Source organism: Lithobates pipiens, unplaced genomic scaffold (assembly GCF_037356315.1).
Source record: "Lithobates pipiens isolate NorthernLeopardFrog02 unplaced genomic scaffold, aLitPip1_a1.2 Scaffold_22, whole genome shotgun sequence".
NCBI lineage: Eukaryota > Metazoa > Chordata > Amphibia > Anura > Ranidae > Lithobates > Lithobates pipiens.
The window spans coordinates 198556-226219 of record NW_027507784.1 but is presented as its reverse complement, the minus strand read 5'-3'; the positions used below and the strand labels follow the sequence as shown (position 1 = coordinate 226219).

At 51.1% G+C, this 27664-nt stretch overlaps 1 protein-coding gene across 1 annotated transcript in view; it reads right to left on the bottom strand.

Annotated features, from left to right (window-relative positions):
* Window positions 1–2199: 2199 nt before the first annotated feature.
* Window positions 2200–27664, bottom strand: part of LOC144000286 (transforming growth factor beta-1-induced transcript 1 protein-like) — a gene marked incomplete at its 3' end in the record, with an annotated part of 38474 nt that continues 13009 nt past the window's right edge. Inside the window, 3 exon segments of the mRNA XM_077494016.1 lie at window positions 2200–2373; window positions 15323–15598; window positions 18685–18763. Of these exon segments, the coding sequence (XP_077350142.1) occupies window positions 2200–2373; window positions 15323–15598; window positions 18685–18763 (529 nt within the window).

Here is a 27664-nt window from a genome sequence, read left to right as displayed (position 1 = left end):
AATGGAGGAGGAATGGAAGGTAGTAGAGGGAAGTGGAGAAGAATGGAGGAGGAATGGAAGGTAGTAGAGGGAGGTGGAGAAGAATGGAGGAGGAGTGGAAGGTAGTAGAGGAAGTGGAGAAGAATGGAGGAGGAATGGAAGGGTAGTAGAGGGAGGTGGAGAAGAATGGAGGAGGAGTGGAAGGTAGTAGAGGGGAAGTGGAGAAGAATGGAGGAGGATTGGAAGGTAGTAGAGGGAGGTGGAGAAGAATGGAGGAGGAGTGGAAGGTAGTAGAGGGAAGTGGAGAAGAATGGAGGAGGAGTGGAAGGTAGTAGAGGGAAGTGGAGAAGAATGGAGGAGGAATTGAAGGTAGTAGAGGGAAGTGGAGAAGAATGGAGGAGGAATGGAAGGTAGTAGAGGGAAGTGGAGAAGAATGGAGGAGGAATTGAAGGTAGTAGAGGGAAGTGGAGAAGAATGGAGGAGGAATGGAAGGTAGTAGAGGGAAGTGGAGAAGAATGGAGGAGGAATTGAAGGTAGTAGAGGGAAGTGGAGAAGAATGGAGGAGGAGTGGAAGGTAGTAGAGGGAAGTGGAGAAGAATGGAGGAGGAATGGAAGGTAGTAGGTGGAGAAGAATGGAGGAGGAATGGAAGGTAGTAGAGGGAAGTGGAGAAGAATGGAGGGCAGGAATTGCAGACACAAAGGGATTATAGAAAAGTAGAGATGGAGGTATGAATGATGAAAGATTGGAATCATAAAAGGGGGAAGGGAATTGAAATGCCATTATAGGAAGGAGAATAATGAATTCCACGCATGAAGTGCAAAGTAAATTGAAACTATTAAAGTGAAAGGTAATAAAATGGTGTAACAAAATACAAGATCTAAAGGTAAACAATTAGAGAAAAGAAGCATTTTATCTGGCCCAGGATGGCGTGAAATTCCAATGCCGCGTACACACGACTGGACTTTTTGACAGCAAAGGTCAGAGGGAACGAGTCGTCGGACAATTCGATGGTGTGTGGGGCTCCATCAGACCTTAGCTTGCCAAAAATCCGGTGGACTTTAGAAATAGAACATATTTAAAATGTTTCCACCAGAACTCTGCCGGACCGAGAAATCCCTTCGTGTGTGGGCTAGTGCGACGGACAAAAACCGACGCCGGGGCAGCTATTGGCTATGAACTTCCTTATTCTTGTCCGGTCGTACGTCATCACGTTCCAATCCGTCAGACTTTGGTGTGATTGTGTGTGGCCAAGTCCGTTCATTCGGAAAGTCCGTCGGACGTAGTCCCTGGAAACGTCCGGTCGCGTGTACGCGGCATAACAGAATACATTTCATAATCCGCTCTGTTAAGGACTTGAAATGGTCGGTTTTGTTTCTTTCCTCTGGGAAAACTTCTGACCCCAAACACCAAATCCTGTACTTCGGAGGGGCAGGGCCAGATTAAGAGCATCATGTGCTTGGTGCTGAGGCTTTTGGTGGACCTTTTACTGGCCACCCTTCTGCTTTCCTAGAGCCTGTGCTGGTATGCGCCCAAACTCAAAAGGGCACAACCACACAGGCATAACACTAAGGAAGCCTGGCATTTGATTTGCCAATTTCTGTAAGGGCATTGGCGTGCACTCTGAGCTGAAAGAGTGCAGCTGCGCAGGCCTAACACTATGGAAGCCCCAGACTTCTGTAAGCGCCCTGCATTGATGTGCCCCAGGCTTCTGTTAGGACTCCTGCTCATGCAGTGCCCATTATCAATACCACCACCCTTCCCCCGGCAGTGCATGTGGAATGCAGGGCCCATCAGGGTAGATCTCTTCCCGTTGGCCCATTGCTTTCCATGGGCAGCCTGTCCTTTTTGGGTGGCTGGGCCTATATTAAAGTAGTGGCCTGGAGCTGCAGCTCCAATAGCCCCTACGTTAATCCAGCCCTGTGGAGGGGGTATAATTATGCCAAGCTTTTGTTCCTAGTCACACAGAATCTACATCTAGAGATCTACAGAGGAATCCATCAGGGGTCTCTATGGGATCTGAGTCTACATCTTCCATGTGTGGGCCAGACAATGACACGGGCAGGTTTGGTATGGAATTCTATGGCGTTTATCGCTATAATCCTAATGGAAGGCGGCTGTGTTGAGGATTTGGATATACAGGTCAGGGTTAGACTTGTGTGGACTGTGAATGGAGCAGAAGGAGAAAAGCAGCTGGAGAAGCGGATGTGAGATGTTGTCACCTTGAGGATGGGGAGATGGCACAGGGCACAGCGTGGAGCATGTAAATCAAAGTAATCTTTCTCACAATATGGCTGTCCGTCCTTTTCAAAGAAGTTTGTACTTCCGATAAGAGATTTGCAATGAGCACAGATGAAATGTTCGGGGTGCCAGGTATGGCCGAGAGCTGTGACAACCTGCAGAGGAATGAAAGGAGAAGACACGGGTATGAGGACAGGGCACTCCGTGTACAATACAGAGTAATACGCCCCCCACACAAGGATTTCCATAGAAAAGAAACACAATAATGCCGCCAAACACTCCGTGTCCCCATCAATCACCAATCGACGGGAATTATTGGAAGCTAGACTTGTGCAATGGAAAATGTTGAATCTTTTACCACACACAATGACATTGGGGGTTATTTACGAAGGGCAAATCCACAGTGCACTTGGAAGTGCAGTCGCTCTAAATCTGAGGGGTAGATCTGAAACGAGGGGAAGCTCTGCTGATTTTATCATCCAATCATGTGCAAGCTAAAATGCTGTTTTTTATTTTCCTTGTACGTCCCCCTCGGATCTCCAGCGACTGCAACTTCCAAATGCACTTTCAGTGCAGAGTAGATTTTCCTTTAGTAAATACCCCCCAATATCTCTTCTCCTCGGCTCACATACAACACATCACCCTTCGCACTCACTTCTCAGCCAGGGGCGGACTGACCATTCGGGCACTCGGACACTGCCCGAGGGCCCCATGCCACTAAGGGGCCCCATCAGGGTTGCCAGCCTCAATAAAACCAGGGACAGTATGTAAAAATCTGTGTTTTAGAAAAAGAAAATCCCAAGATTATAGCTGCCCCGCCTCTCCAGTACCTTTTCAATGTGTGTGTGTGTATTCTGTGTGTGTATACTGTGTGTGTATATTGTGTGTCTGTGTGTGTATACTGTAGGTGTATATTGTGTGTCTGTGTGTGTATACTGTGTATGTATATTGTGTGTCTGTGTGTGTATACTGTGTATGTATATTGTGTGTCTGTGTGTGTATACTGTAGGTGTGTGTGTGTGTATATATGATGTGTGGCCCCATAATCTCCTATTGCCCGGGGGCCCCATAATCTCCTATTGCCCGGGGGCCCCATAATCTCCTATTGCCCGGGGGCCCCATAATCTCCTATTGCCCGGGGGCCCCATAATCTCCTATTGCCCGGGGGGCCCCATGACTTGTCAGTCCACTCCTGTTCTCAGCAACGCACTTTGCCGCTAATCCAACCTCCGGCACAAAATGAATCGGCTGATTGGACTTTAACATTTACTTTGAGTTGACCTTTTGTTTCATTAGATCTTTAATGAATTCCCGAATCATGTTGAGTTCATTCCTCATATCCGCTGACATTTATTTGGTATTCGTTGAAATTCGTAAATTTTCTATTGAAGATGCCAAATTCGGCCGAATTTTGATTGGTTACGAAACGAATTGCACAAACCTATTGGAAGCATCCTGTCCTCCAGTGTGATAAGGGGGGGGGGTCCATAGTGAGTGGAGGTGCAGGGTGTGCCCACCCTGGGCAGATATGGCTGTGTGAGATGTAGAGAGTCACCCTGGGGTAAGGTCCAGATGGGGTAATTGTTGAGGGTAGGTACAGCCCTGCTTATTTAATCAGGTGAACGAGAGAGAAGACTGTGTACAGCCTGGATCTCACAGAAAGGCTTTCCTGGGATTGAGTCTGTGCTGAAGCTAAACACACTTGTGTTACATATTGTGGTGTGTGCTCTGTGTGTATAGGATGATCTGTGTGTGGTGTGTGCTCTGTGTGTATAGGATAATCTGTGTGTGGTGTGTGCTCTGTGTGTATAGGATTATCTGTGTGTGGTGTGTGCTCTGTGTGTATAGGATGATCTGTGTGTGGTGTGTGCTCTGTGTGTATAGGATGATCTGTGTGTGGTGTGTGCTCTGTGTGTATAGGATGATCTGTGTGTGGTGTGTGCTCTGTGTGTATAGGATGATCTGTGTGTGGTGTGTGCTCTGTGTGTATAGGATGATCTGTGTGTGGTGCTCATAGTGTGCTCTGTGTGTGGTGTGTGCTCTGTGTGTATAGGATGATCTGTGTGTGGTGTGTGCTCTGTGTGTATAGGATGATCTGTGTGTGGTGCTCATAGTGTGCTCTGTGTGGTGTGTGCTCTGTGTGTATAGGATGATCATGATCATGCTGTGTGCTCTGTGTGTGTGGTGTGCTGCTCACAGTGTGGTGTGTGTGTGCTCTGTGTATATGGATTGCAGTGTGTTCTTTATGCTCTGTGCATATGGGGTCATGTGTGTGTGTGTGTGTGTGTGTGTGTATATATATATATATATATATACACACACACACACAGAGCACACCACACACACATAGCATCCCATACACACAGAACACATAGTATCCCGTACACACAGAGCACACCATACACACAGAACACATAGTATCCCGTACACACATAGCATCCCATACACACAGAACACATAGTATCCCGTACACACAGAGCACACCATACACACAGAGCACACCACACACACACAGAACTCATAGTACCCCGTACACACAGAGCACACCACACACACAGAACTCATAGCACCCCATACACACAGAGCACACCACACACACAGAACTCATAGCACCCCATACACACAGAGCACACCACACACACAGAACACATCGCATCCCATACACACAGAGCACACCACACACACACACAGAGAACACATCACATCCCATACACACAGAGCACACCACACACACACACAGAGAACACATAGCACCCCATACACACAGAGCACCCCATACACACACACACACAACACCTAGCACCCCATACACACAGAGCACACCACACACACACAGAACACATAGCACCCCATACACACAGAGCACACCACACACACAGAACTCATAGCACCCCATACACACAGAGCACACCACACACACACAGAACACATAGTATCCCATACACACAGAGCACACCACACACACACACACAGAACACATCGCACCCCATACACACAGAGCACACCACACACACAGAACTCATAGCACCCCATACACACAGAGCACACCACACACACACAGAACACATAGTATCCCATACACACAGAGAACACATCGCATCCCATACACACAGAGCACACCAAACACACACAGAGAACACATAGCACCCCATACACACAGAGCACCCCATACACACACACACACAACACCTAGCACCCCATACACACACAACACCTAGCACCCCATACACACAGAGCACACCACACACACACACACAACACCTAGCACCCCATACACACAGAGCACACCACACACACACAGAACACATAGTATCCCATACACACAGAGCACACCACACACACACACAACACCTAGCACCCCATACACACAGAGCACACCACACACACAGAACTCATAGCACCCCATACACACAGAGCACACCACACACACACAGAACACATAGTATCCCATACACACAGAGCACACCACACACACACACAACACCTAGCACCCCATACACACAGAGCACACCACACACACAGAACTCATAGCACCCCATACACACAGAGCACACCACACACACAGAACACATGGCATCCCATACACACAAAGCAGACCACACACACACAGAACACATAGCACCCCATACACACAGAGCACACCACACACACACACAGAGAACACATAGCATCCCATACACACAGAGCACACCACACACACACACACAGAACACATAGCACCACACACACACAGAACACATAGTATCCCGTACACACAGAGCACACCATACACACAGAGCACACCACACACACACAGAACTCATAGTACCCCGTACACACAGAGCACACCACACACACAGAACTCATAGCACCCCATACACACAGAGCACACCACACACACACACACAGAACTCATAGCACCCCATACACACAGAGCACACCACACACACAGAACACATCGCATCCCATACACACAGAGCACACCACACACACAGAACACATCGCATCCCATACACACAGAGCACACCACACACACACACAGAGAACACATCACATCCCATACACACAGAGCACACCACACACACACACAGAGAACACATAGCACCCCATACACACAGAGCACCCCATACACACACACACACAACACCTAGCACCCCATACACACAGAGCACACCACACACACAGAACTCATAGCACCCCATACACACAGAGCACACCACACACACAGAACTCATAGCACCCCATACACACAGAGCACACCACACACACACAGAACACATAGTATCCCATACACACAGAGCACACCACACACACAGAACACATCGCACCCCATACACACAGAGCACACCACACACACACAGAACACATAGTATCCCATACACACAGAGCACACCACACACACACAGAACACATAGTATCCCATACACACAGAGCACACCACACACACAGAACTCATAGCACCCCATACACACAGAGCACACCACACACACACAGAACACATAGTATCCCATACACACAGAGCACACCACACACACAGAACACATCGCACCCCATACACACAAAGCACACCACACACACACACAGAGAACACATCGCATCCCATACACACAGAGCACACCAAACACACACAGAGAACACATAGCACCCCATACACACAGAGCACCCCATACACACACACACACACACAACACCTAGCACCCCATACACACAGAGCACACCACACACACACACACAACACCTAGCACCCCATACACACAGAGCACACCACACACACACAGAACACATAGTATCCCATACACACAGAGCACACCACACACACACACAACACCTAGCACCCCATACACACAGAGCACACCACACACACACAGAACACATAGCACCCCATACACACAGAGCACACCACACACACACAGAACACATAGTATCCCATACACACAGAGCACACCACACACACACACAACACCTAGCACCCCATACACACAGAGCACACCACACACACAGAACACATAGTATCCCATACACACAGAGCACACCACACACACAGAACTCATAGCACCCCATACACACAGAGCACACCACACACACACAGAACACATAGTATCCCATACACACAGAGCACACCACACACACAGAACACATGGCATCCCATACACACAAAGCAGACCACACACACACAGAACACATAGCACCCCATACACACAGAGCACACCACACACACACACAGAGAACACATCGCATCCCATACACACAGAGCACACCAAACACACACACACAGAACACATAGCACCACACACACACAGAACACATAGTATCCCATACACACAGAGCACACCACACACACACAGAACACATAGTATCCCATACACACAGAGCACACCACACACACACACAGAGAACACATAGCATCCCATACACACAGAGCACACCACACACACACACACAGAACACATAGCACCACACACACACAGAACACATAGTATCCCATACACACAGAGCACACCACACACACACAGAACACATAGTATCCCATACACACAGAGCACACCACACACACAGAACTCATAGCACCCCATACACACTGAGCACACCACACACACACACACACACACACACACACAGAACACATCGTATCCCATACACACAGAGCACACCACACACACAGAACACATGGCACCCCATACACACAGAGCACACCACACACACAGAACTCATAGCACCCCATACACACAGAGCACACCACACACACACAGAACACATGGCATCCCATACACACAGAGCACACCACACACACACAGAACACATGGCATCCCCTACACACAGAGCACACCACACACACACACACACACAGAACACATGGCATCCCATACACACAGAGCACACCACACACACACACAGAGAACACATAGCACCCCATACACACAGAGCACACCACACACACACACACACACAGAACACATAGCACCCCATACACACAGAGCACACCACACACACACACACACAGAGAACACATAGCGGGTGAATAGGTAGAGGAATTGTTAGGTAAGGATGTTATGCCCTGCGTGGCCAGTTGGCGGGGCTACTGTTATGATAACCAGACCCAGCCATTGTTGTAGATGTTCTATGAAAAATCTAATAAACAGAAATTATAAAAAAAAAAAGGGAGGTTTTTTGGCCAAATGTGAATGACGGGAGGAAAAGTCTGGACTGTGGAAACAGAGTAGTAAGAGGAAGCCGCCATCCTTCACTCAGAGGGTGCAGGAGGCCGAGTCTTATAGGACAGGCTGCAGATTTGAATAGACGGCGGTGGAAGTGTCGAAGTGTCTCAAAGTTACTTTGGACATGAAATCAAGTCCAGAGAAAGCGGCTAAGATGTCTGGAAAGTCTTTTTTGAAGGTGTGACCAGCCAGTCTCTTGCAGTTGGGGCCAGGGGGGCCGGGGTGAGGATGATGATGGCCTTCTGGAGGGTTTGGATGACGATCATCAATGACCAGCAGGTCCAGAAGAGCACCATCGAGAATTTCAAAGCTGACCACTGAATCCATTTCATTTATGTCCAACAGATCTCAGGAGAAAAAATGTTTGCAAGATTTTTTATACTGCTACAAGGCCATCATGCCAAAAACACAGAACCAACTGGGGGCCTTTCTCCTCGGTTTTTATAGTACCCAAGGCAGGAGCCTTCTAGTTGAAGGAATCCAATATGTTCATATACACCGGGGCTGTGCGGTTGGCGGGGCTGTGCGGTTGGCGGGGCTGTGCGGTTGGCGGGCTGTGCGGTTGGCGGGGCTGTGCGGTTGGCGGGGCTGTGCGGTTGGCGGGCTGTGCGGTTGGCGGGGCTGTGCGGTTGGCGGGCTGTGCGGTTGGCGGGCTGTGCGGTTGGCGAGGCTGTGCGGTTGGCGGGCTGTGCGGTTGGCGGGGCTGTGCGGTTGGCGGGCTGTGCGGTTGGCGGGGCTGTGCGGTTGGCGGGCTGTGCAGTTGGCGGGGCTGTGCGGTTGGCGGGCTGTGCGGTTGGCGGGGCTGTGCGGTTGGCGGGGCTGTGCGGTTGGCGGGGCTGTGCGGTTGGCGGGCTGTGCGGTTGGTGGGGCTGTGCGGTTGGTGGGGCTGTGCGGTTGGCGGGCTGTGCGGTTGGCGGGGCTGTGCGGTTGGCGGGGCTGTGCGGTTGGCGGGGCTGTGCGGTTGGCGGGGCTGTGCGGTTGGCGGGCTGTGCGGTTGGCGGGGCTGTGCGGTTGGCGGGCTGTGCGGTTGGCGGGGCTGTGCGGTTGGCGGGGCTGTGCGGTTGGCGGGCTGTGCGGTTGGTGGGGGTGTGCGGTTGGCGGGGCTGTGCGGTTGGCGGGCCGTGCGGTTGGCGGGGCTGTGCGGTTGGCGGGGCTGTGCGGTTGGCGGGCTGTGCAGTTGGCGGGCTGTGCGGTTGGCGGGCTGTGCGGTTGGCGAGGCTGTGCGGTTGGCGGGCTGTGCGGTTGGCGGGGCTGTGCGGGGCTGTGCTATTGAACTTCGCTTGGCTATTGAACTTCGGGGTTGGTGAGCTGTGCGGTTGGCGGGGCTGTGCGGTTGGCGGGGCTGTGCGGTTGGCGGGGCTGTGCGGTTGGCGGGCTGTGCGGTTGGCGGGCTGTGCGGTTGGCGGGGCTGTGCGGTTGGCGGGGCTGTGCGGTTGGCGGGCTGTGCGGTTGGCGGGGCTGTGCGGTTGGCGGGCTGTGCGGTTGGCGGGGCTGTGCGGTTGGCGGGCTGTGCGGTTGGCGGGCTGTGCGGTTGGCGAGGCTGTGCGGTTGGCGGGGCTGTGCGGTTGGCGGGCTGTGCGGTTGGCGGGGCTGTGCGGTTGGCGGGCTGTGCGGTTGGCGAGGCTGTGCGGTTGGCGAGGCTGTGCGGTTGGCGGGCTGTGCGGTTGGTGGGCTGTGCGGTTGGCGGGGCTGTGCGGTTGGCGGGCTGTGCGGTTGGCGGGGCTGTGCGGTTGGCGGGGCTGTGCGGTTGGCGGGCTGTGCGGTTGGCGGGGCTGTGCGGTTGGCGGGCTGTGCGGTTGGCGGGCTGTGCGGTTGGCGAGGCTGTGCGGTTGGCGGGCTGTGCGGTTGGCGGGGCTGTGCGGTTGGCGGGCTGTGCGGTTGGCGGGGCTGTGCGGTTGGCGGGCTGTGCAGTTGGCGGGGCTGTGCGGTTGGCGGGCTGTGCGGTTGGCGGGGCTGTGCGGTTGGCGGGGCTGTGCGGTTGGCGGGGCTGTGCGGTTGGCGGGCTGTGCGGTTGGTGGGGCTGTGCGGTTGGTGGGGCTGTGCGGTTGGCGGGCTGTGCGGTTGGCGGGGCTGTGCGGTTGGCGGGGCTGTGCGGTTGGCGGGGCTGTGCGGTTGGCGGGGCTGTGCGGTTGGCGGGCTGTGCGGTTGGCGGGGCTGTGCGGTTGGCGGGCTGTGCGGTTGGCGGGGCTGTGCGGTTGGCGGGGCTGTGCGGTTGGCGGGCTGTGCGGTTGGTGGGGGTGTGCGGTTGGCGGGGCTGTGCGGTTGGCGGGCCGTGCGGTTGGCGGGGCTGTGCGGTTGGCGGGGCTGTGCGGTTGGCGGGCTGTGCAGTTGGCGGGCTGTGCGGTTGGCGGGCTGTGCGGTTGGCGAGGCTGTGCGGTTGGCGGGCTGTGCGGTTGGCGGGGCTGTGCGGGGCTGTGCTATTGAACTTCGCTTGGCTATTGAACTTCGGGGTTGGTGAGCTGTGCGGTTGGCGGGGCTGTGCGGTTGGCGGGGCTGTGCGGTTGGCGGGGCTGTGCGGTTGGCGGGCTGTGCGGTTGGCGGGCTGTGCGGTTGGCGGGGCTGTGCGGTTGGCGGGGCTGTGCGGTTGGCGGGCTGTGCGGTTGGCGGGCTGTGCGGATGGCGGGGCTGTGCGGTTGGCGGGGCTGTGCGGTTGGCGGGCTGTGCGGTTGGCGGGGCTGTGCGGTTGGCGGGCTGTGCGGGGCTGTGCTATTGAACTTCGCTTGGCTATTGAACTTCGGGGTTGGTGGGCTGTGCGGTTGGCGAGGCTGTGCGGTTGGCGGGCTGTGCGGTTGGCGGGCTGTGCGGTTGGCGGGGCTGTGCGGTTGGCGGGCTGTGCGGTTGGCGGGGCTGTGCGGTTGGCGGGGCTGTGCGGTTGGCGGGCTGTGCGGTTGATGGGGCTGTGCGGTTGGCGGGGCTGTGCGGTTGGCGGGCTGTGCGGTTGGCGGGGCTGTGCGGTTGGCTGGGCTGTGCGGTTGGCGGGGCTGTGCGGTTGGCGGGCTGTGCGGTTGGCGGGCTGTGCGGTTGGCGAGGCTGTGCGGTTGGCGGGCTGTGCGGTTGGCGGGGCTGTGCGGTTGGCGGGCTGTGCGGGGCTGTGCTATTGAACTTCGCTTGGCTATTGAACTTCGGGGTTGGTGGGCTGTGCGGTTGGCGGGGCTGTGCGGTTGGCGGGGCTGTGCGGTTGGCGGGGCTGTGCGGTTGGCGGGCTGTGCGGTTGGCGGGCTGTGCGGTTGGCGGGGCTGTGCGGTTGGCGGGGCTGTGCGGTTGGCGGGGCTGTGCGGGGCTGTGCTATTGAACTTCGCTTGGCTATTGAACTTCGGGGTTGGTGGGCTGTGCGGTTGGCGAGGCTGTGCGGTTGGCGGGGCTGTGCGGTTGGCGGGCTGTGCGGTTGGCGGGCTGTGTGGTTGGGGGGCCTCCGGCTGTTGCAGGACTGCAGGTGCCATAAGGCATAGGAAGACTGACAGCCACAAGCATGACACGCAGAGGCATGATGGGACTTGTGGTTTTGCAGCAGCTGGAGGTCCGCTAGTTGCATTTCCCCGATATACACCAAAAGGTTGAAGATGGAGTCCATGCAGACAGTCACAAGGACGGTTCAGCAGGAGGATCAACTGGCCGACTTATATTTCCATACATCGATCAATGCCCAGAACCAGAGATGTGTGAGATTTGTGGTGATCAGATGTCACTTCCAGTTCAGGTGCCTTTTACAGAACTGGCACAACCCCAGGAATCTTTCTGAAGATCTTATTGGCAGGGGTGGTACCCAGTGGCGTAACTAGAACCTTCAGGGCCCCGATGCAAGAAACCATAAAGGGCCCCCCTGAACCCCAGCCAGGGCCCTTCCCTCCGAGTCCGGTGGTGGAACTCCAGGGCGTGGTACCAGGTATGACCTTTGTGAGCCCTGTAGTTCCACCACTGGTATCAGTAGTTTTTTTGCCTATTTTTTTTTTTAATTTTTAGGTGCCCCATTGGGGGACTGTCCTTAGGCAGGATTGGGTCCCCGTCCCCAGAAGAGATGAGGTCCTTTTCTCCAGGGCAGATGAAGTTACTGACCCCAGGTGAGAAGGGGTCCCTGTCCCCAGGGGAGGAGGGGGTCCCTGTCCCCACGTAAGAAGGGGTCCCTGTCCCCAGGGGGAGATGGAGGGGGTATGTAATGGTGTGTGGGGGATGGGGTCCTCTCACTCACCATGACCAAGCTGTAGGCCGCGCACTCATCCATGTTGGCCTGGGCTCCATCCAGTGTGCTGGACGGGCGATCAGCATATCTCCCAGAAAGGCCTTTCATCATCTGTGTATGACGGGGGAGGAGGGGAGCTGGCAGACAAGCCTGCAGTGTCCTCCGGGGGGCTCTCATAGGGCTGCACTGCATCTGTGTGCTTAAAGTTTGTTTACCCGGGAGAAGTATGCAGTGCAGTAAGGGCCGGACTCAGGGGGGGCGGGACTCTGGCTGGGGAGAACAGACATCGGACTGAGCGGCAATGCATGGAGCAGGAGAGGGGTACTCTGAGGAGCCGGCTGAGGACACAGGTCATGCGGGGAATGCACAACTAAAGAGCAGCCAGTGCGATAGTCAAGCATGGAGCTCTGCTAGTCACCCTCCACCTCCAGCCACCCGTGTACATGGTGCACTGGTACCCCTAGCTGCCTATGCTGCTGCTGGCCATATGTAGAGGGGGCTGCATGGGCCCCCTGCATCACAGGGCCCGGTTGCGGTTGCAACTGCTGCACCCCCTATAGTTACGCCCCTGGTGGTACCTTGGGCCAAGCGGCACATGAGGGTATTTCAATTTACATTCTTTAGCCTATGAGCTGGACTGTCTGTGAATCCGAAAATCTCTGTGCCAATACAAATTCAACAAATAGATGTTATCCCCTTCCCAGCCAGTGTCATTAGTACAGTGACAGTACATATTTTTAGCACTAATCACTGTATTAGTGTCACTGTTTCCCACAAAGTGTCACTAATGCCGCGTACACACGGGCGGAATGTCCAACAGAAGAAGTCGGATATTCCGATCGTGTGTGGGGCCTCATCTGACTTTTTTTTTTTTTTTTCAAAAATTTTGATAGACCCAGAAATAGAACGTGATTTAAATATTTCTGACGGAACCGATTCCTATCGGGAAAACCGTCTGTGTGCTGCTCTGATGGACCAAAAATGACGCACGCTCTGAAGAAAGTACGAGACGGCAGCTATTGGCTATTGAACTTCCTTTTTCTAGTCCCATCGTAGGTGTTGTACCTCACCGCGTTCTAGACGGTCGGACTTTGGTGTGATCGTGTGTACGCAAGACAGTTTCAGTGGAACTCCGTCGGAAAAACCTTCAGAGTTTATTCCGACGGGAAAACCGGTTGTGTGTACGCGGCATTAGTGTCCGATTTGTCCACCGCAATATCGCAGTCCCGCTTTGAGTCGCTGATTGCCGACATCACTAGTAAAAAAAAAATATGTCCCCGGATTTCATTTTAAAAATCTGGTCACCTTACTCTGAGGGGCTTAGACTTGGATCTGGAAACGCCCTTTGCTATATGTGGTGTATATACTGTATATATATATATATATATATGTGGTGTGTGCGGTGTATATACTGTATATATATATATATATATATATATGTGGTGTGTGCGGTGTATATACTGTATATGTGGTGTATATACTGTATATGTGGTGTATACTGTATATATGGCGTGTGTACGGTGTATATACTGTATATTTGGTGTATACTGTATATATATATATATGTGTGGTGTGTACGGTGTATATACTGTATATATGGCGTGTGTGCGGTGTATATACTGTATATATGGCGTGTCTATGTGTGGTGTATACTGTATATACGATGTGTGTGGTGTGTACTGTATATGGTGTGTGTGGTGTGTACTGTATATATGGTGTGTGGTGTATACTGTATATACGGTGTGTGTGGTGTGTACTGTATATATGGTTTGTGGTGTATACTGTATATACGGTGTGTGTGGTGTATACTGTATACGGTGTGTGTGGTGTGTACTGTATATATGGTGTGTGGTGTGTACTGTATATATGGTGTGTGTGGTGTGTACTGTATATACGGTGTGTGGTGTGTATAGTGTATATATGGTGTGTGGTGTGTACTGTATATATGGTGTGTGTGGTGTGTACTGTATATACGGTGTGTGGTGTGTATAGTGTATATATGGTGTGTGGTGTGTACTGTATATACGGTGTGTGGTGTGTATAGTGTATATATGGTGTGTGGTGTGTACTGTATATATGGTGTGTGTGGTGTGTACTGTATATACGGTGTGTGGTGTGTATACTGTATATATGGTGTGTGGTGTGTACTGTATATACGGTGTGTGTGGTGTGTACTGTATATATGGTGTGTGGTGTGTACTGTATATATGGGATGTATATATGGTGTGTGGTGTATACTGTATATACGGTGTGTGGTGTGTATACTGTATATATGGGATGTATATACGGTGTGTGTGGTGTGTACTGTATATACAGTGTGTGTGGTGTGTACTGTATATACGGTGTGTGTGGTGTATACTGTATATACGGTGTGTGTGGTGTGTACTGTATATACGGTGTGTGTGGTGTATACTGTATATACGGTGTGTGTGGTGTATACTGTATATACGGTGTGTGTGGTGTATACTGTATATACGGTGTGTGTGGTGTATACTGTATATACGGTGTGTGTGGTGTGTACTGTATATACGGTGTGTGTGGTGTATACTGTATATACAGTGTGTGTGGTGTGTACTGTATATACGGTGTGTGTGGTGTATACTGTATATACGGTGTGTGTGGTGTGTACTGTATATACGGTGTGTGTGGTGTGTACTGTATATACGGTGTGTGTGGTGTGTGAATATTGTACACACAGTGTTGGTGCTCCAGCAGACTTCCAGGGAAGATTACCTGCCCTGCGATTGGCCGCTGGCAGCTCTGGCACAGTCCTTTGCTCAGAGTTTCGATCCCTTGTTCTTTCAGCCCAGATTGAAGCTTCACCATCATGGAGTCCAGGTCACTTCTGGGGACAAATTTAGTGCTGGTGACTTCTTCTGATTGGCCAGCAGGAGGCACTGCCACATGGCTTTCTTCTGCTCCATTGGCTGGCAAGACTCCGGCTCCGGAGTTACTGATTGGCTGGGGAGTTTGGGATTGCACCGGGCTGGATAAAGGTTCCTGAGCAGCCTGTAATGAGGGAAAAGATCATTATTATTATAGTCTATGGCCACCAGAGGGCGGAGCCAATGGAGGAATGTCGGGGGGATCAGAGATTGGGGGACATTCAACTTTAATTATGATTTGTCTGTTGTCTATTTTGGATAAGAGGTTCCTATGATGGGATTTGCCTGGTGTCAGTGTGCTGTCTATTATAGAATTGTCTATAGCAGTGCTTCTCAGCCTGGGGGTCCGGACCCCCTCAGGGGTCAAATGATTGTTTTCCAGGGGTCACAGAGCCCGGGGCTGTTCCTGAAGCCGGCAGCACTCCCGGCCTTCCTGCGGCTGCCCAGTAGGGCTGTCCCCGGAGCCGCCACTGCTAATCCCCCTGCTCAGCAGTGATGGCTGGTGCTCAAAATTTTTGGGGGGGCGCAAACAAACTGAAAAATACTGAAACCCCCCACCATCAATTGCAGCCTCACTGTACCCCATAAAACGCAGCCACCGTGCCATATCAAATGCAGCCACTGTGCCCCCCGCCGGCCCTCCATCTGCACTTAACTGCTCCTCGATGTCTTCTCCTGTCCTCTCTTCCCATCCTCTGCTATGATTGGACGCCTGGCGTTTCAATCAGGTGACAGGTAACAGATCCGAGCACCCGATTGGTGGGAAGGCAGGTTAGTGTTAGGAAAGCGAATACTCAAAACCACCCCCGCACCTGAATAGGGGATGGCAGCGGCGGCCATAGATGGATTCATGCATTGTATGACTACTGGTGCTGGGGGGGGGGGGCTCCCGTGTGCTCTTATAGAAGCTCCACTACTACTACTCAGCATGGGCGGGGGCGGAGACTAGAAGTCAGCTGACTGGTGAGAAATGTGAAGTGGGAGGGACTGGAGGAGGCCCCATCTCCTGATTTCAGGAGAGGTGTCACTGCTATACGACATCACAAGGTCAGAGACACCGCGAGTAACATACCTGTGATCGGAGTCGCCATTAAAAGTCCCCACTACAGTTCTCACAGCAGATGACCTCCATCAGGACTCCCCCCAGTACTGCCACTCATCCCAACCCCCCCCCCCAGTACTGCCCCTCATCCCAACTCCCCCCAGTACTGCCACTAATCCCAACTCCCCCCAGTACTGCCACTCATCCCAACCCCCCCCCCAGTACTGCCCCTCATCCCAACTCCCCCCAGTACTGCCCCTCATCCCAACTCCCCCCAGTACTGCCACTAATCCCAACTCCAACTCCCCCCAGTACTGCCACTCATCCCAACCCCCCCCCCCAGTACTGCCACTCATCCCAACCCCCCCCCCCCAGTACTGCCACTCATCCCTACCCCCCCAGTACTGCCACTCATCCCAACCCCCCCCCCCAGTACTGCCACTCATCTCAACCCCCCCCAGTACTACCCCTCATCCCAACTCCCCCCAGCACTGCCACTCATCCCAACCCCCCCCCCCCAGTACTGCCCCTCATCCCAACCCCCCCCAGTACTGCCACTCATCCCAACCCCCCCCCCCCCAGTACTGCCACTCATCTCAACCCCCCCCAGTACTACCCCTCATCCCAACTCCCCCCAGCACTGCCACTCATCCCAACTCCCACAGTACTGCCACTCATCCCAACCCCCCCAGGTACTGCCCCTCATCCCAACCCCCCCCCCAGTACTGCCACTCATCCCAACCCCCCCAGTACTACCACTCATCCCAACCCCCCCAGCATTGCCACTCATCCCATTCCCCCCCCCAGTACTGCCACTCATCCCAACCCCCCCAGCACTGCCACTCATCCCAACTCCCCCCCCAGCATTGCCACTCATCCCAACCCCCCCCCCCATTACTGCCACTCATCCCAACCCCCCCAGCATTGCCACTCATCCCAACTCCCCCCAGCATTGCCACTCATCCCATTCCCCCCCCCCCAGTACTGCCACTCATCCCAACCCCCCCAGCACTGCCACTCATCCCAACTCCCCCCCCCCAGCATTGCCACTCATCCCAACCCCCCCCCCCCCAGCATTGCCACTCATCCCAACCCCCCCCCCAGCATTGCCACTCATCCCAACTCCCCCCACCCTGCACCAAGAAGTAAGAGAAAGAATAAAAATAGAGAATACATGGAAGGGAGAGGAGAAGAGGGGGTGTAACAAAGACAAAAAACAAGAAATTCGGATAGAGAGCGATAAAAGGGAAAGAAAGGGGTACAAAGAGAGCGTTACGTCCTAAAATGTACCATAAGGGGTTTTATTGCTGTACAAGTGGAAGGGACTCGGGGAGAGCTCAATGTCCGTGGGTTAGAGGCGCAAATTGTCTTGGGTGGTGACAACCCACGCTATGAAAATAATTTTACCGTTAGGGGTCCCCACAACTTGGGAAATTTTATCAAGGGGTCTCGAAAGGTTGAGAACCATTGCTCTATATAGGATTGGCATTTTCAGGACACCTGGTGGTTGCCTGTAGCAATTGCAGTTTAGTTCCTCACAGGAAAGTCTTGTCTTTTGTTAATAAAGTTTCTTATTGAACAACATAAAGTTTTTACCTCAGTTACAGAAGCCATTTTAGTTCTGAGGCAGAAAAGTGAAGGTCTTCAGAAGTCTATTATTTCCCTTGGACTGTTATGTGTCCGATAAGCTTTCTGTATAATAATGTTTAATCTTGTACTTATTTATAAAGTGTCACATGGAATACATATTGTAATTCTACCATTCTCTGATTATATTGCAGTTTACAGAACTATTGATAGAAGTGAATTCAGTTTTGGCAATTTCTGCCAGCTGAGGGATGGAAGGCCAGCCTTGTCATCTGACCATTGGGTGATGTTTTATTCTTCATGTGGTGACTTACTATTGAAGTGTATAAAATCTGCATTTCTGTTCAATAAAGAGTCCTTTCCTTGGTTCTATCCCCACATCTGCGTATTATGATTGGGGGAAGGGCTGGTATTGGCTTCCAGTCTGCAGTACAGGGGGCACTGATTGGCAGAAGCACCCAAATGGGGTGCCAAGGTGTTCCGCCACATTCCTCTATACTTTGCACAGTCCTCTGTCCCCATGTATTGTAAAACTGAACTCAGAGATAACAAAATATGGAAAATGTGGAGTTCTTTCTGACCGTATTCTGTTTGTGGAAATCTGACAGGGAGGCCATTAGTCTATCCAGCTCCAGTGTGGCGGAAGAGGCCGATAATACCCTGCAAGAAAGAACGGGGCAGTTAGGACATTCCATTCCACGTTACACCCAATTCTGTATCTTGTGTAGCACATCATATGTGACCTGTGCTCATAACACATCATACATGGACAATCCCATGACACACGTTATATGTGAACTGTGCTCATAACACATCATACATGGACAATCCCATGACACACGTCATATGTGACCTGTGCACATAACATCATACATGGACAATCCCATGACACACATCATATGTGATCTGTGCACATAACACATCATGCATGGACAATCCCATGACACACGTTATATGTGAACTGTGCTCATAACACATCATACATGGACAATCCCATGACACACGTTATATGTGAACTGTGCTCATAACACATCATACATGGACAATCCCATGCCACACGTCATATGTGATCTGTCTCCATAACATATTATACATGGGTAATCCCATGACACACGTCACATATTGACACTCATGTTTGGCACTGTATCGGAGGGCCTATTTACTGACCACGCTCAGATGCGAGTCCCGTTAACTTATTTTTCCCACAACTCTCCGGCTTCCTGGATACATCCAAAGAAGATTGTTTCTCTGCTTGCCTCCAGCTCAGCAGGAAAGGCCACACCTGATGAAGTAGAGTAATCTGCAGCCAGGTGAGTGGTCCTCCACAGATCCAGCATGTGAGCTGCCTGGTTAGAACCGAATAGCATGCAGCTTCTCCATAAGACCAAGCTACTGTGAGGAACACCTACCTGAATGTAACCTGAGTACTCTAGTTCCAGTGGGATGGCACGTTGTCCTTGTGCCTGGGATCCCTCCAGCCAGAGGCATAACTAGAACCTTTGTGGCCCCGATGCAAGAAACCATTAATGGCCCTCCTTCCATCCAAGCCCAGGACCCTTCCCATTTTTCCCAGGGCCCTTTAAATCCCATCACAGGCCCTTTATCATGGTTCTGCAGTGGGACTCTTTCACATGTTCTGCAGCGGGCACCCTTTGTGCCATCTTGGTTAGTACAGAGCTTCCCATTTATTCACAAACTGAAGCATGATAAACACAGTTAGGAATGAACACAGTTTGCTATGCTTCAATTGTGAGTGGACACAAGAGCGATTGCAGCAGCCGGAAGGAGAAGTGAGAGAGGAAGCCGGAAGTGCTGAGAGTGGAAAAGACCGGGGCCGGGGGGCAGCTGGAAAATAGTAAAATGTATAGAAGGGCAGCAGGGGCGGCATATAGAGGAGCTAATGCCCTCTATTTTCCTCTTGCAGCCACTGAATGCCTGCAGGAGGGAAAGGAGTCAATTCTGTTACCCTAGGATTTGGTCAGTTACCCAGTCTCTTATCCCAAGATTTGTTCAGTTACCCAGTCTTTTATCTCCGGATTCGGTCAGTTACCCATTCTCTTATCCCAGGATTCGGTCAGTAACCTATTCTCTTATCCCAGGATTCGGTCAGTTACCCATTCTCTTATCCCAGGGTTCGGTCAGTTACCCATTCTCTTATCCCAGGGTTCGGTCAGTTACCCAGTCTTTTATCCCAGGATTCGGTCAGTTACCCATTCTCTTATCCCAGGATTCGGTCAGTTACCCATTCTCTTATCCCAGGATTCTGTCAGTTACCCATTCTCTTATCCCAGGATTTGTTCAGTTACCCATTCTCTTATCCCAGGATTTGTTCAGTTACCTATTCTCTTATCCCAGGATTCGGTCAATTACCCAGTCTCTTATCCCCGGATTCGGTCAGTTACCTATTCTCTTATCCCTGGATTCGGTCAGTTACCCATTCTCTTATCCCAGGATTTGTTCAGTTACATATTCTCTTATCCCAGGATTCAGTCAGTTACCCATTCTCTTATCCCAGGATTCGGTCAGTTACCCATTCTCTTATCCCAGGATTTGTTCAGTTACATATTCTCTTATCCCCGGATTCGGTCAGTTGCCTATTCTCTTATCCCCGGATTCGGTCAGTTACCAAATCTCTTATCACAGGATTCGTCAGTTACCCAGTCTCTTATCCCGGGATTCGGTCAGTTACCAAATCTCTTATCCCAGGATTCAGTCAGTTACCTATTCTCTTAACCCAGGATTTGTTCAGTTACCCATTCTCTTATCCCAGGATTCGGTCAGTTACCCAGTCTCTTATCCCAGGATTTGTTCAGTTACCCATTCTCTTATCCCAGGATTCGGTCAGTTACCCATTCTCTTATCCCAGGATTCGGTCAGTTACCCAGTCTCTTATCCCAGGATTTGTTCAGTTACCCATTCTCTTATCCCAGGATTCGGTCAGTTACCCAGTCTTTTATCCCAGGATTCGTTCAGTTACCCAGTCTCTTATCCCAGGATTCGGTCAGTTACCCAGTCTCTTATCCCAGGATTCGGTCAGTTACCCAGTCTCTTATCCCAGGGTTTGGTCAGTTACCCATTCTCTTATTCCAGGATTTGTTCAGTTACCCATTCTCTTATCCTAGGATCAGTCAGTTACCTATTATCTTATCCCAGGATTCGGTCAGTTACCAATTCTCTTATCCCAGGATTCGGTCAGTTACCCATTCTCTTATCCCAGGATTCGGTCAGTTACCCATTCTCCTATCCAAGGGTTTGTTCAGTTACCCATTCTCTTATCCCAGGGGTCGGTCAGTTACCCATTCTCTTATCCCAGGATTTGTTCAGTTACCCAGTCTCTTATCCCAGGGTTCGGCCAGTTACCCATTCTCTTATCCCAGGATTTGTTCAGTTACCCAGTCTCTTATCCCAGGGTTCGGTCAGTTACCCATTCTCTTATCCCAGGATTCGGTCAGTTACCCAGTCTCTTATCCCAGGGTTCGGTCAGTTACCCAGTCTCTTATCTCAGGATTCGTCAGTTACCCAGTCTCTTATACTAGGATCGGTCAGTTACCCAGTCTCTTATCCCAGGATTTGTCAGTTACCCAGTCTCTTATCCCTGGATTCGTCAGTTACCCAGTCTCTTATACTAGGATCGGTCAGTTACCCAGTCTCTTATCTTAGGATCAGTCAGTTACCCATTCTCTTATCCCAGGATCGGTCAGTTACCCAGTCTCTTATCCCAGGATTCGTTCAGTTACCCATTCTCTTATCCCAGGATTCGGTCAGCTACCCAGTCTCTTATCCCAGGATCGGTCAGTTACCCATTCTCTTATCCCAGGATTTGTTCAGTTACCCAGTCTCTTATCCCAGGGTTCGGTCAGTTACCCAGTCTCTTATCCCAGGATTCGTCAGTTACCCAGTCTCTTATACTAGGATCGGTCAGTTACCCAGTCTCTTATCCCAGGATTCGTCAGTTACCCAGTCTCTTATCCCTGGATTCGTCAGTTACCCAGTCTCTTATACTAGGATCGGTCAGTTACCCAGTCTCTTATCTTAGGATCAGTCAGTTACCCATTCTCTTATCCCAGGATCGGTCAGTTACCCAGTCTCTTATCCCAGGATTCGTTCAGTTACCCATTCTCTTATCCCAGGATTCGGTCAGCTACCCAGTCTCTTATCCCAGGATCGGTCAGTTACCCATTCTCTTATCCCAGGATTTTTTCAGTTACCCATTCTCTTATCCCAGGATTCGGTCAGTTACCCAGTCTCTTATCCCAGGATCGGTCAGTTACCCAGTCTCTTATCCCAGGATTCGTTCAGTTACCCATTCTCTTATCCCAGGATTCGGTCAGTTACCCAGTCTCTTATCCCAGGATTTGGTCAGTTACCCATTCTCTTATCCCAGGGTTTGGTCAGTTACCCAGTCTCTTATCCCAGGATTCTGTCAGTTACCCATTCTCTTATCCCAGGGTTCGGTCAGTTACCCAGTCTCTTATCCCAGGATTCTGTCAGTTACCCATTCTCTTATCCCAGAATCGGTCAGTTACCCAGTCTCTTATCCCAGGATTCGGTCAGTTACCCAGTCTCTTATCCCAGGATTCGGTCAGTTACCTATTCTCTTATCCCAGGATTCGGTCAGTTACCTATTCTCTTATCCCAGGATTCGGTCAGTTACCTATTCTCTTATCCCAGGATTTGTTCAGTTACCTATTCTCTTATCCCAGGGTTCGGTCAGTTACCCATTCTCTTATCCCAGGATTTGTTCAGTTACCTATTCTCTTATCCCAGGGGTCGGTCAGTTACCCAGTCTCTTATCCCAGGATTCAGTCGGTTACCCAGTCTCTTATCCCAGAATTTGGTCAGTTACCTATTCTCTTATCCCAGGATTTGTTCAGTTACCCATTCTCTTATCCCAGGGGTCGGTCAGTTACCCATTCTCTTATCCCAGGATTCAGTCAGTTACCCATTCTCTTATCCCAGGATTTGTTCCGTTACCCATTCTCTTATCCCAGGATTCATTCAGTTACCCATTCTCTTATCCCAGGATTCGGTCAGTTACCCAGTCTCTTATCCCAGAATTTGGTCAGTTACCTATTCTCTTATCCTGGTTAGAACCGAATAGCATGCAGCATCTCCATAAGACCAAGCTACTGTGAGGAACACCTACCTGAATGTAACCTGAGTACTCTAGTTCCAGTGGGATGGCACGTTGTCCTTGTGCCTGGGATCCCTCCAGCCAGAGGCATAACTAGAACCTTTGTGGCCCCGATGCAAGAAACCATTAATGGCCCTCCTTCCATCCAAGCCCAGGACCCTTCCCATTTTTCCCAGGGCCCTTTAAATCCCATCACAGGCCCTTTATCATGGTTCTGCAGTGGGACTCTTTCACATGTTCTGCAGCGGGCACCCTTTGTGCCATCTTGGTTAGTACAGAGCTTCCCATTTATTCACAAACTGAAGCATGATAAACACAGTTAGGAATGAACACAGTTTGCTATGCTTCAATTGTGAGTGGACACAAGAGCGATTGCAGCAGCCGGAAGGAGAAGTGAGAGAGGAAGCCGGAAGTGCTGAGAGTGGAAAAGACCGGGGCCGGGGGGCAGCTGGAAAATAGTAAAATGTATAGAAGGGCAGCAGGGGCGGCATATAGAGGAGCTAATGCCCTCTATTTTCCTCTTGCAGCCACTGAATGCCTGCAGGAGGGAGAGGAGTCAATTCTGTTACCCTAGGATTTGGTCAGTTACCCAGTCTCTTATCCCAAGATTTGTTCAGTTACCCAGTCTTTTATCTCTGGATTCGGTCAGTTACCCATTCTCTTATCCCAGGATTCGGTCAGTTACCTATTCTCTTATCCCAGGGTTCGGTCAGTTACCCAGTCTCTTATCCCAGGGTTCGGTCAGCTACCCAGTCTCTTATCCCAGGGTTCGGTCAGTTACCCAGTCTCTTATCCCAGGATTCGGTCAGTTACCCATTCTCTTATCCCAGGATTCGGTCAGTTACCCATTCTCTTATCCCAGGATTCGGTCAGTTACCCATTCTCTTATCCCAGGATTCGGTCAGTTACCCATTCTCTTATCCCAGGATTTGTTCAGTTACCCATTCTCTTATCCCAGGATTTGTTCAGTTACCCATTCTCTTATCCCAGGATTTGTTCAGTTACCTATTCTCTTATCCCAGGATTCGGTCAATTACCCATTCTCTTATCCCAGGATTCGGTCAGTTACCCATTCTCTTATCCCAGGATTCGGTCAGTTACCCATTCTCTTATCCCAGGATTCGGTCAGTTACCCATTCTCTTATCCCAGGATTCGGTCAGTTACCCATTCTCTTATCCCAGGATTTGTTCAGTTACCCATTCTCTTATCCCAGGATTTGTTCAGTTACCTATTCTCTTATCCCAGGATTTGTTCAGTTACCTATTCTCTTATCCCAGGATTCGGTCAATTACCCAGTCTCTTATCCCCGGATTCGGTCAGTTACCTATTCTCTTATCCCTGGATTCGGTCAGTTACATATTCTCTTATCCCAGGATTTGTTCAGTTACATATTCTCTTATCCCAGGATTCAGTCAGTTACCCATTCTCTTATCCCAGGATTCGGTCAGTTACCCATTCTCTTATCCCAGGATTCGTCAGTTACCCAGTCTCTTATCCCAGGATTCGTCAGTTACCCAGTCTCTTATACTAGGATCGGTCAGTTACCCAGTCTCTTATCCCAGGATTCGTCAGTTACCCAGTCTCTTATCCCAGGATTCGTCAGTTACCCAGTCTCTTATACTAGGATCGGTCAGTTACCCAGTCTCTTATCTTAGGATCGGTCAGTTACCCATTCTCTTATCCCAGGATCGGTCAGTTACTCAGTCTCTTATCCCAGGATTCGTTCAGTTACCCATTCTCTTATCCCAGGATTCGGTCAGCTACCCAGTCTCTTATCCCAGGATCGGTCAGTTACCCATTCTCTTATCCCAGGATTTGTTCAGTTACCCATTCTCTTATCCCAGGATTCGGTCAGTTACCCAGTCTCTTATCCCAGGATCGGTCAGTTACCCATTCTCTTATCCCAGGATTCGGTCAGTTACCCAGTCTCTTATCCCAGGATCGGTCAGTTACCCATTCTCCTACCCTAGGATTTCTTCAGTTACCCATTCTCTTATCCCAGGATTCGGTCAGTTACCCATTCTCTTATCCCAGGATTCGGTCAGTTACCCAGTCTCTTATCCCAGGATTTGTTCAGTTACCCATTCTCTTATCCCAGGATTTGTTCAGTTACCCATTCTCTTATCCCAGGATTTGTTCAGTTACCCATTCTCTTATCCCAGGATTCGGTCAGTTACCCAGTCTCTTATCCCAGGATTCGTCAGTTACCCAGTCTCTTATACTAGGATCGGTCAGTTACCCAGTCTCTTATCCCAGGATTCGGTCAGTTACCCAGTCTCTTATCCCAGGATCGGTCAGTTACCCAGTCTCTTATCCCAGGATCGGTCAGTTACCCATTCTCTTACCCTAGGATTCGTTCAGTTACCTATTTTGTTACAAAAGGATTGACCTTGTCAGACAGTGTTGATGGGAGTTGTACAACAGCAGCACTCAATAGTACTACTCCCCAGGGTAGCAGGCAACTTACCAGCCCTGCAAGGGATGGCTCAGCCCTAGACAGATTTATGGATGTTGAAGCACAGGCATTAAAATCTCTGGGGGCAAGGATGTCCCGCATAGAGAAGGCAGACACCACATTGGCGGTCACCATCATTATTTTTAGCAGTGTTCCTGCTGAACAAAATTATCCAAGTATACAGGGCCAGGTGATTGGGCCAAGATTGCGGAAACTGATCCTATCCTATGGAATCCTGACTGCTCAGTAGCCAGAACTGACCATTAATGCCCTTGAGGGGGAAGCAATAAGGTTAATCCTGCACTTCCCAGCAGAAGACCAAGATTTCCTTGACATGATAGTTAGCCACTTAGAAGCAGCGGTTTGCCAATCGGTAACCGTGAAGCCCACTTCATCTGGAGCCAAGTGAGCTAAGGAACAACCAACCTACACATAATGCTAATTCACATCTAGCAACTAATAGCTGACAGTGATTTAATTAACCCATAAGTTAATCAACATAAACGTGTAACATCCCATAATAGTTTGCTAACAAGGTGGAGTGCACACAATACTAGAAGACAGACAGAAACAATAGGTGACCCAATTATCAAAGGGAGGAAGGCACTTTGGAGGCACACTATATGACAGACCTATTTACAATAAACACATTATGGCAGGAGACCCCAGTGGTTTAAGCTGATTACATTAACATCTACAGTCAATGCTGGTTTGAGGCATAAAGGCCCCAAGAGTTCCCAGAGTCTGTGTGTTTTGTAGAGATATGGACTTGAATCTAAAACAAGACCACTCCAAGGGCCCCCAAGCACACCCCTCCCAAAGAATAGCGTTCCCTTAAAAGCCAGGATCCATAGTCAGGAGGCCAGGGGCCACCTTGCAGTCCTCTCGTAAAGCCTTTGTCCTGGCTGGGTCTGTCACATTTTTCCCCCATCCAAAGTCGACTAACAAGGTCCCAGACCTCCACCCGGTCTGGACATGTGTTAGTCGGGCAGAGTGAACTTAGTGGGTCCACATGATTTCCATTCTTGGCTGTAGAGAATGGTTGTCATCAGTAGGTGTGGGACAGAAGTCACAAAATCTCTGTCCAGCTGCCATCGCTTCAGCTGGGTGGTCTTTACCATTCTGGGGTTCAGGCTGCTGCTGGGGAGAGGGGTCGACTGCCCCAGCTCCCTGAAACTGTGGAGACACTGTAGGTGCTAGACAGGGGCCAGCAGCGCTCTGCCCTGTTACCAGTGCTTCAGCTGGGGGTAAGAGCTTCACTACATCAGCTTGTCGCTGGGGAGAGGGGCCACGTGCCCCAGCTCCCTGGAACTCTGGAGTTGTTGGGCAGAGGTTGGTAGCTGGGCAGAGGTTGGTAGCACTCTGCCCTGATGCCAGCGCTTCTGCGGACCCCTCATCATCTGCTCTAGCTAACTGTTGGGGAGGGAGGCATGCTTCCTCTACTCCCAGATGGTGGATCTGCCACTGGGGAGATGAGCTGGCTGCTCCATCTCCTGTACCCTCATCAGGTTGCTGGGATGACATTTCTCTGATACTGTCTCCCAGGTGCACGGATTCTTGCTGGAGAGAAAAGACCATTTCCGCTGCCCTGACCGACTGTTGAGGAGGGAGGACAGCATCCTCCACTCTCAGAATTTCGATCTGCTGCTGAGGAGATGAGCCGGTTTCTCCAACTTCCAGACTCCTGGACTCCCACTGTGAAGCGAGGATGACTTCTTTCATTCCTGAGTCACTACACTGCCATGGGGGAGGCAGGAAAAAACCTCTTCTCCCTTCTCCCCCTGGGTCCTGATCTGTTTCTGGGGAGTGACCGCCACCTTCTCACCCTGGGCCTCTGGAACTGCCGCTGGTGGGGGGCACAGGTCTTGGACCCTCTGTCCAGTTACCAGCACTTCAGCTGCAGAAGTTAGTTGTAACTCCACAGATACTGCTGGCAGGAAATCCCATGTCCCCGTCACTGGTGTGGGATAA